Source organism: Alosa pseudoharengus, unplaced genomic scaffold (assembly GCF_046254945.1).
Source record: "Alosa pseudoharengus isolate Yale_2024_CS ecotype anadromous, Long Island Sound unplaced genomic scaffold, YU_APseudo_1.1 YU_APseudo_1.1_scf_10, whole genome shotgun sequence".
NCBI classification, from domain to species: Eukaryota; Metazoa; Chordata; class Actinopteri; order Clupeiformes; family Clupeidae; genus Alosa; species Alosa pseudoharengus.
In genome coordinates, this window is record NW_027468565.1 from 25,466,749 (window position 1) to 25,476,748 (window position 10,000).

Consider the following 10,000-nt stretch of genomic DNA (forward strand, 5'->3'; position numbering starts at 1 on the left):
TGTGTGTTTGTGTGTACCTGTCGATGAGAATATCTCATTTAATAAATTCATTTTGAGCTTGTTTGCGTTATGTTCCAGTTGGGAGTTTTATCAGATGACTTGAGGCTGAGATCTGAATAAAGTATTTTTCTGAATTCCCACAGAGGACATTTATATATGTGTCGTTTTTCACCTAATTTAAACACCACGGTTATATAATGTGTATGTTTTCACCCGCGCTTCTCAGCTCAGTGGAAAGACAGAGCGGCGCTCGTGGTGCTGATGCGACAGCTCCTGTCGGTTCGTGCAGCACAGGGGCGCAGCTGCTCCAACCCCGGGCGAGTTCCACGCTCGAACCCCCTCGCGTCGCCTGAGTGCATGCGTGTGTATGGGTTTGTGTGCGCTTCGGGTTGTTCTTCTATGATCTATAAGAGCCTGACGTACCATTTTTGAAAGCGGGGCAAGAAAGATGTTCGGCTGACGAGACTACAACATCATCTCCATTTAATCTGCTACTGACTGAGATCCAGTCGGATTGACAGAGTGTGTGTGTGTGTGTGTGTGTGTGTGTGTGTGTGTGTGAGAGAGAGAGAGAGAGTGTGTGTGTGTGTGTGTGTGTGCGTGTGGGTGTGGGTGTGTGTGTGTGTGCGCGTGCGTGCGCATGTGGGTAATATGAGGTCGTAGTGGGGTCCAGCCAGTCAGATCAGCCGTTGGGCTCTTTGTCAAAAGCAGCCAAATCTCTCCTCTCTCTGTCTACCCCCCTTCTGTCTCTTCTTCCTTCCCTTCTCAATCTATCTCTTCCTGTCTCATTTTCTCTCTCTCAATCTCTCTGACACATACAGTTTAGTGAGATCACAGGGAGAGGAAACAGTGTTCTAAATGTATTTGTGTGTGTGTATGTGTGTGTGTGTGTGTGTGTGTGTGTGTCTGTGTGTGTGTCTGTGTGTTTCTCTCTCTCCGCAGCCTGGATGCTGCTGCTCCTGTTTAAGGAGGGCTTCGCTCTGGCTCAGAAAACCAAAGGTCTGTCTCCTCTTCCTCTCCTTTCCTCTCCCCTCTCCTCTTCTCTACTCTTCTCTTCTCTCCTTTCCTCTCTCTTCTCCTCTCATCTCCTCTCCTCTCCCCTCTCCTCTACTCTCCTCTACTCTCCTCTCCTTTCCTCTCCCCTCTCCTCTTCTCTACTCTTCTCTCCTCTCCTTTCCTCTCTCTTCTCCTCTCCTCTCCTCTCCCCTCTCTCCTCCTCTCCTCTCCTCTCCTTTCCTCTCCCCTCTCCTCTCCTCTACTCTTCTCTTCTCTCCCCTCCTTTCCTCTCCCCTCTCCTCTCCTTTCCCCTCTCCTCTCCTCTCCTCTCCTCTCCTCTCCTTTCCTCTCTCCTCTCCTCTCCTCTACTCTCCTCTCCACTGTCTCCCTCTCCTCTGCGCTGGTCCCAGATGCTGGCCATGTGCGCGGCTTCCTGCTCTGGATTATGTATTTATCACAGATCCAGCAGCCCTTTGCCCCCCCCCCCCCCCCGCCTGCCTGACGCCTGCTGCTGCCGCTGCCGCTTAATTGAAACGGGATTTCAGTCTTGGCTCAGCTATGAGGCCGAGGTCACAACTAATTCATTTAAACTGAAATAAATAAGATTCCTTAGGAAATGCACACATATGTGTGTGTGTGGTCGTGTGCCTGTGTGTGTTTATGCATATGTGTGTATGTGTGTGTGTGTGTGTGTGTGTGTGTGTGTGTGTGTGTGTGTGTGTGTGTTACTGTGTCTGGTCAGCTCACTGTCTCTTTCTGTCTTTGTTGGTGTATGTGAATGTGTCTGTTCATGTGTGTGTGTATGTGTGTGCATGTGTGGTTGTGTGCGTGTGTATTTGTCTACAGAGCCCCAGAGTGCGGTCCAGTTGCCCCCTAAGTCAGGTCGGCAGAAGCCTGATAACTGTGGCACGTGGGTGCGCAACCTCAACGGGGGCGAGTTCACCTCCCCCAACTACCCCAACCCCTACCCCCCCAACAAAGAGTGTGTCTTCATCTTAGAGGGTATGTTCACCTACCCCCTTCCCCACATAACAAGTGTGTGTTCGTCTTAAAGGAACTGTAGAAGAGGTATAAAAATAGCGTTTTGTAGCAGCGAAATTACATGCCCTGGTCACTTCCAGGCTAACAAGTTTTGACTAAAAACGGTAAAATCAAACTTTCTCAAAACACATCCGAATGACATGATTTTGATGTCAACTCAACGTATTTACTCCCAATCATCCGTAAATTAATCTAAAGTGCATTTTACTCCGGATAATTCCTTTATTGGGTACAGTATGTTGTATGTTGAGGGTGTGTATGCTATGTTTCATTTTCATGTCGCAGACTAGTTTCTTTTTTATTGAATTTTTATTTTTTTTATTGTTTTTGTACATTTCTTTTAGATTGATTGACTTTACATCAGCATTTATGAGTATCTCTTTCTGGTTCTCTCTGTCTGTCTGTCCATCCATTTCTTTTCTTCTCTCTCTCTTTCTTGCTCTCTCTTTCCTCCTCCTCTCTCTCTTTCTTCCTTGTCTGTCGTTCCTCAGCTTTCCCTCGTAAGAGGATCCAACTGGAGTTTGATGACCTCTATTACATTGAGACGTCGTTTGAGTGTCGCTTTGACAACATCGAGGTCCGTGACGGTCCCTTTGGCTTCTCGCCGCTGATTGACCGCTTCTGCGGGTCGCGCAGTCCTGGCCTGGTCACTTCCACCGGACGCTTCATGTGGATCAAGTTCAGCAGCGACGAGGAGCTGGAGGGGCTGGGCTTCAAGGTGCGCTACACCTTCCCCACGGACCCCGAGTTCCACCTGCACGTGGGGGGGCTCCTCAACCCCATACCAGGTGAGACATCGGGGGCCAGGGGGAGAGGAGAGGAGAGGAGAAGAGAGAGAGGAGAGGAGAGGAGGGGAGGAGGGGAGGAGAGGAGAAGAGGAGAAGAGAGAGAGGAGAGGAGAGGAGAGAAGAGGAGAGGAGAGGAGGAGGGGAGGAGGAGAGAGAAGGGGAGAGGAGAGGAGGGGAGGGGAGAGGAGAAGAGAGAGAGGAGAGGAGAGGAGAGAAGAGAGGAGAGGAGGGGAGGAGGAGAGAGAAGGGGAGAAGAGAAAGAGGAGAGGAGAAGATAGAAGAGGAGAGGAGAGGAGGGGAGAGAGAGGAGAGGAGAGAAGAGGAGAGAAGAGAGGAGGAGAGAGAAGGGGAGAAGAGAAAGAGGAGAGAAGAGGAGAAGAGAGAGAGGAGAGGAGAGGAGAGGAGAGGAGAGGAGAGGAGAGAGGAGGGGAGGAGGAGAGAGAAGGGGAGAAGAGAAAGAGGAGAGAAGAGGAGAAGAGAGAGAGGAGAGGAGAGGAGAGAGAAGGAGAAGAGGAGAGAAGAGAGGAGAGGAGAGGAGAGGAGAGGAGAGGAGAAGAGAGAGAGGAGAGGAGAGGAGAGAAGAGGAGAGGAGAGGAGGAGGGGAGGAGGAGAGAGAAGGGGAGAGGAGAGGAGGGGAGAGGAGAAGAGAGAGAGGAGAGGAGAGGAGAGAAGAGAGGAGAGGAGGGGAGGAGGAGAGAGAAGGGGAGAAGAGAAAGAGGAGAGGAGAAGATAGAAGAGGAGAGGAGAGGAGGGGAGAGAGAGGAGAGGAGAGAAGAGGAGAGAAGAGAGGAGGAGAGAGAAGGGGAGAGGAGAAAGAGGAGAGAAGAGGAGAAGAGAGAGAGGAGAGGAGAGGAGAGAGAAGGAGAAGAGGAGAGAAGAGAGGAGAGGAGAGGAGAGGAGAGGAGAAGAGAGAGAGGAGAGGAGAGGAGAGAAGAGGAGAGGAGAGGAGGAGGGGAGGAGGAGAGAGAAGGGGAGAGGAGAGGAGGGGAGAGGAGAAGAGAGAGAGGAGAGGAGAGGAGAGAAGAGAGGAGAGGAGGGGAGGAGGAGAGAGAAGGGGAGAAGAGAAAGAGGAGAGGAGAAGATAGAAGAGGAGAGGAGAGGAGGGGAGAGAGAGGAGAGGAGAGAAGAGGAGAGAAGAGAGGAGGAGAGAGAAGGGGAGAAGAGAAAGAGGAGAGAAGAGGAGAAGAGAGAGAGGAGAGGAGAGGAGAGAAGAGGAGAGGAGAGGAGGGGAGAGGAGAGGAGAGGAGAGGAGAGGAGGGGAGGAGGAGAGAGAAGGGGAGAAGAGAAAGAGGAGAGAAGAGGAGAAGAGAGAGAGGAGAGGAGAGGAGAGAGAAGGAGAAGAGGAGAGAAGAGAGGAGAGGAGAGGAGAGGAGAGAGGAGGAGAAGAGAGAGGAGAGGAGAGAAGAGAGAGAGGAGAGGAGGGGAGGAGGAGAGAAGGGGAGAAGAGAGAGATGAGGAGAGAAAAGGAGATAAGGAAACTTAATGAGAGAAGTGTTTAGGAGAGGATAGAGGAGGAAAGACAGGAGGAAATCAAATGGAAAAAGACGAGAGGAGAGGAGTAGGTGGGAGATGAGAGGAGATGAGAAGAGAGGAGATGAGAGAAGAGAGGAGAAGAGATGAGGGGAGGAGAGAAGAGGAGAGGAGGTGAGGAGGAGAGGAGAGGACATGAGGGGAGGAGAGAAGAAGAGAGGAGGAGGAGAGGAGAAGAGAAGAGAGGAGAGTAGATGAGAGGGAGCAGAGGAGGATATGAGGAGAGAGGCACTGGAGAGTCTCCAGATGTGAGAGGAGGTGTGGAGAGGGTAGGGAGAGGGAGGGTGGTGTGAATATGCGGTTAAATATGAATGTGGTGCTAGCAGATATACTCATAGATCTGTAAGATGTATCTAGTGTCTTCTCCCAATCCTCCTGAGGCATTGGAGCTTCCTGTGTGGAGTTTAGAGAACCTCCACAGCGCACAAGATTAAGAGATGTGCAGAGAGCTGAATAAGTAATGGACATATGAATATGCAGCTAAAACCACCATAGCTACCAGTATATAAGTTCTTCTAGTCCACCCTAACAAGGGTTCCTTCATTTCTAGATTTATAGTCCACCCTAACAAGGGTTCCTTCATTTCTAGATCACATTTTGTCACACAGTTATTCATTCCCACTAAGAGAAACAGCAACACACAACACTGTCCACTGTTGACCCATAGTGTCCTTTGTCCTTTGGAGTCATTTTTTATCAAGTTCACACACACGCATGCTAACATGCATATGCACACACGCACAGGGACACTCACGCACGCCCACACGCACATGCACACACGTACACACACACACACACACGCACGCACACACACTCACACACACGCACACGCACACACGCACACACACACACACACACACACACACACACACACACACACAGCACCACAACATTCCCAGCTTATCTTTAGAAAGAAATGTTTGGCATATTTGATCCACTCCTACAATCCCACATGCCCCACAAAGATTTCAAGGCAAGCAGCTATCATGACACCAAGAACAGTGTATGTATGTATGTTTGTAATGTATGTTTTTTTTTCTTGAGGTCCCCTCGAAAACGAGATGTTACATCTCTAGGGGTTTCCTTTTAATACATTTCCAGAAATTTCCAGAACAATGTTTTAGTTTTTGCGGTATCTGTTGGTTTGTTACAATATTATAGAAACCACTGTTTTCTGTGGAGAAGGTGTTGGTTAGCACTGCTGCCCTGGTCGACCACTCAAAATATGACCACTTTCTATGGATGGTTACAAGATTCTAAACAAAATTTCCATCAAAATCAGTGTGGACGTTATCTAAACAAAACAAGACAACTGTGCAAACAATCTCTCCAGTCCCCCGTTTATTACAGAATTTGTCGACTTGACATAAAACAATGTACATGACCCAGTGCCGGTGTTGGTGATGGTGCTGGTGCTGGTGCTGGTGCTGGTGTTGGTCTCATTGTTGGTGCTGGTGCTGGTGTTGGTGCTGGTGTTGGTGCTGGTGTTGGTGTTGGTGTTTGGTGTTGGTGTTGGTGTTGGTGTTGGTGTTGGTGTTGGTCTCGTTGATGGTGTTGGTGTTGGTGTTGGTGTTGGTGTTGGTGCTGGTGTTGGTGTTGGTGTTTGGTGTTGGTCTCGTTGTTGGTGTTGGTGTTGGTGTTGGTGTTGGTGCTGGTGTTTGGTGTTGGTGCTGGTGTTGGTGTTGGTGTTGGTGTTGGTGTTGATGCTGGTGCTGGTGTTGGTACACCAACACCAACAACGAGACCAACACCAACACCAACACCAACACCAGCACCAACACCAACACCAACACCAACACCAACACCAACACCAACACCAAACACCAGAACCAACACCAACACCAACACCAACACCAAACACCAGCACCAACACCAACACCAACACCAACACCAGCACCAGCACCAACACCAACACCAACAACGAGACCAACACCAAACACCAACACCAACACCAGCACCAACACCAACACCAACACCAACACCAACACCAACACCAACACCAACACCAAACACCAGAACCAGCACCAACACCAACAACAAACACCAGCACCAACACCAACACCAACACCAACACCAACACCAAACACCAGCACCAGCACCAACATCAACACCAGCACCAGCATCAACACCAACACCAACACCAACAACGAGACCAACACCAGTTGGTGCTGGTGCTGGTGCTGGTGTTGGTCTCATTGTTGGTGCTGGTGCTGGTGTTGGTGCTGGTGCTGGTGTTGGTGCTGGTGTTGGTGTTTGGTGTTGGTGTTGGTGTTGGTGTTGGTGTTGGTGTTGGTCTCATTGTTGGTGTTGGTGTTGGTGTTGGTGTTGGTGTTTGGTGTTGGTGTTTGGTGTTGGTGTTGGTCTCGTTGTTGGTGTTGGTGTTGGTGCTGGTGTTTGGTGTTGGTGCTAGTGTTGGTGTTGGTGTTGGTGTTGGTGTTGGTGTTGGTGTTGGTGTTGGTCTCGTTGTTGGTGTTGGTGTTGGTGTTGGTGTTGGTGTTGATGCTGGTGCTGGTGCTGGTGTTGATGTTGGTGCTGGTGCTGGTGCTGGTGCTGGTGTTTGGTGTTGGTGTTGGTGTTGGTGTTGGTGTTGGTGTTGGTGCTGGTGTTGGTGTTGGTGCTGGTGTTGGTGTTGGTGTTGGTGTTGGTGTTGGTCTCGTTGTTGGCGTTGGTGTTGGTGCTGGTGTTGGTGCTGGTGTTGGTGTTGGTGCTTGTGTTGGTCTCGTTGTTGGCGTTGGTGTTGGTGCTGGTGTTGGTGCTGGTGTTGGTGCTGGTGTTGGTGTTGGTGCTGGTGTTGGTGTTGGTGTTGGTGTTGGTGTTGGTGCTGGTGCTGGTGTTTGGTGTTGGTGTTGGACTCGTTGTTGGTGTTGGTGTTGGTGCTGGTGTTTGGTGTTGGTGTTGGTGCTGGTGCTGGTTCTGGTGTTTGGTGTTGGTGTTGGTGTTGGTGTTGGTGTTGGTGTTGGTGCTGGTGTTGGTGTTGGTGTTGATGTTGATGTTGGTGCTGGTGTTGATGTTGGTGTTGGAGCTGGTGTTTGGTGTTGGTGCTGGTGTTGGTCTCGTTGTTGGTGTTGGTGCTGGTGTTTGGTGTTGGTGTTGGTGCTGGTTCTGGTGTTTGGTGTTGGTGTTGGTGTTGGTGTTGGTGTTGGTGTTGGTGTTGGTGCTGGTGTTGGTGTTGATGTTGGTGCTGGTGCTGGTGCTGGTGTTTGGTGTTGGTGTTGGTGTTGGTCTCATTGTTGGTGTTGGTGTTGGTGCTGGTGTTGGTGTTGGTGTTGATGTTGGTGCTGGTGCTGGTGTTTGGTGTTGGTGTTGGAGCTGGTGTTTGGTGTTGGTGCTGGTGTTGGTGCTGGTGTTGGTGCTGGTGCTGGTGTTTGGTGTTGGTGTTGGACTCGTTGTTGGTGTTGGTGTTGGTGCTGGTGTTTGGTGTTGGTGTTGGTGCTGGTGCTGGTTCTGGTGTTTGGTGTTGGTGTTGGTGTTGGTGTTGGTGTTGGTGTTGGTGTTGGTGTTGGTGCTGGTGTTGGTGTTGATGTTGATGTTGATGTTGGTGCTGGTGCTGGTGCTGGTGTTGATGTTGGTGTTGGAGCTGGTGTTTGGTGTTGGTGCTGGTGTTGGTCTCGTTGTTGGTGTTGGTGCTGGTGTTTGGTGTTGGTGTTGGTGCTGGTTCTGGTGTTTGGTGTTGGTGTTGGTGTTGGTGTTGGTGCTGGTGTTGGTGTTGATGTTGGTGCTGGTGCTGGTGTTTGGTGTTGGTGTTGGTGTTGGTGTTGATGCTGGCGCTGGTGCTGGTGTTGATGTTGGTGCTGGTGCTGGTGTTTGATGTTGGTGTTGGTGTTGGTGTTGGTGCTGGTGTTGGTGTTGGTGTTGGTGCTGGTGCTTGTGTTGGTGTTGGTGCTGGTGTTGCTGTTTTGTGTTGGTGTTGGTCTCGTTGTTGGTATTGGTGTTGGTGTTGGTGTTGGTGTTGGTGCTGGTGTTTGGTGTTGGTGCTGGTGTTGGTGTTGGTGCTGGTGTTGGTGTTGGTGTTGGTGTTGGTCTCGTTGTTGGTGTTGGTGTTGGTGTTGGTGTTGGTGTTGGTGTTGGTGTTGGTGTTGATGCTGGTGCTGGTGTTGATGTTGGTGTTGGTGCTGGTGTTGGTGTTGGTGCTGGTGCTGGTGTTGGTGTTGGTGTTGGTCTCGTTGTTGGCGTTGGTGTTGGTGCTGGTGTTGGTGTTGGTGCTGGTGTTGGTGTTGGTGTTGGTCTCGTTGTTGGTGTTGGCGTTGGTGCTGGTGTTGGTGCTGGTGTTGGTGCTGGTGCTGGTGTTTGGTGTTGGTGTTGGACTCGTTGTTGGTGTTGGTGTTGGTGCTGGTGTTTGGTGTTGGTGTTGGTGTTGGTGCTGGTGCTGGTGTTTGGTGTTGGTGTTGGTGTTGGTGTTGGTGTTGGTGCTGGTGTTGGTGTTGATGTTGATGTTGATGTTGGTGCTGGTGCTGGTGCTGGTGTTGATGTTGGTGTTGGAGCTGGTGTTTGGTGTTGGTGCTGGTGTTGGTCTCGTTGTTGGTGTTGGTGCTGGTGTTTGGTGTTGGTGTTGGTGTTGGTGCTGGTTCTGGTGTTTGGTGTTGGTGTTGGTGTTGGTGTTGGTGCTGGTGTTGGTGTTGATGTTGGTGCTGGTGCTGGTGTTTGGTGTTGGTGTTGGTGTTGGTTCTGGTGTTTGGTGTTGGTGTTGGTGTTGGTTCTGGTGTTTGGTGTTGGTGTTGGTGTTGGTGCTGGTGTTGGTGTTGGTGTTGGTGCTGGTGTTGGTGTTTGGTGTTGGTGTTGATGCTGGTGCTGGTGCTGGTGTTGATGTTGGTGCTGGTGCCGGTGCTGGTGTTTGGTGTTGGTGTTGGTGTTAGTGTTGGTGCTGGTGTTGGTGTTGGTGCTGGTGTTGGTGTTGGTGTTGGTGTTGGTGCTGGTGCTGGTGCTGGTGTTGGTGTTGGTGTTGGTGTTGGTGTTGGTGTTGGTGCTGGTGTTGGTGTTGGTGTTTGGTGTTGGTGTTGGTCTCGTTGTTGGTGTTGGTTCTGGTGTTGGTGTTGGTGTTGGTGTTGGTGTTGGTGCTGGTGTTTGGTGTTGGTGTTGGTGTTGGTGTTGGTTCTGGTGTTTGGTGTTGGTGCTGGTGTTGGTGTTGGTGCTGGTGTTGGTGTTGGTGTTTGGTGTTGGTGTTGGTCTCGTTGTTGGTGTTGGTGTTGGTGTTGGTGTTGATGCTGGTGCTGGTGTTGGTGTTGATGTTGGTGCTGGTGCTGGTGTTTGGTGTTGGTGTTGGTGTTGGTGTTGGTCTCGTTGTTGGTGTTGGCGTTGGTGCTGGTGCTGGTGTTGGTGTTGATGTTGGTGCTGGTGCTGGTGTTTGGTGTTGGTGTTGGTGTTGGTGTTGGTCTCGTTGTTGGTGTTGGCGTTGGTGCTGGTGCTGGTGTTGGTGCTGGTGTTGGTGCTGGTGCTGGTGTTTGGTGTTGGTGTTGGTGTTGGTCTCGTTGTTGGTGTTGGTGTTGGTGCTGGTGTTTGGTGTTGGTGTTGGTGTTGGTGCTGGTTCTGGTGTTTGGTGTTGGTGTTGGTGCTGGTGTTGGTGTTGGTGTTGGTGCTGGTGTTGGTGTTGGTGTTGGTGCTGGTGTTTGATGTTGGTGCTGGTGTTGGTGTTGATGTTGGTGCTGGTG

General features: G+C 50.8%; 1 protein-coding gene across 1 annotated transcript in view; it reads left to right on the plus strand.

The window, feature by feature from the left end:
- Positions 1 to 10,000, plus strand: part of neto2b (neuropilin (NRP) and tolloid (TLL)-like 2b) — a 21,262-nt gene that overhangs the window by 936 nt on the left and 10,326 nt on the right. The window contains exons 3-6 of the mRNA XM_076298899.1: positions 232 to 361; positions 943 to 999; positions 1,843 to 1,998; positions 2,529 to 2,825. Coding sequence (XP_076155014.1) covers positions 232 to 361; positions 943 to 999; positions 1,843 to 1,998; positions 2,529 to 2,825 — 640 coding nt within the window. The remainder of the gene's footprint in view (positions 1 to 231; positions 362 to 942; positions 1,000 to 1,842; positions 1,999 to 2,528; positions 2,826 to 10,000) is intronic.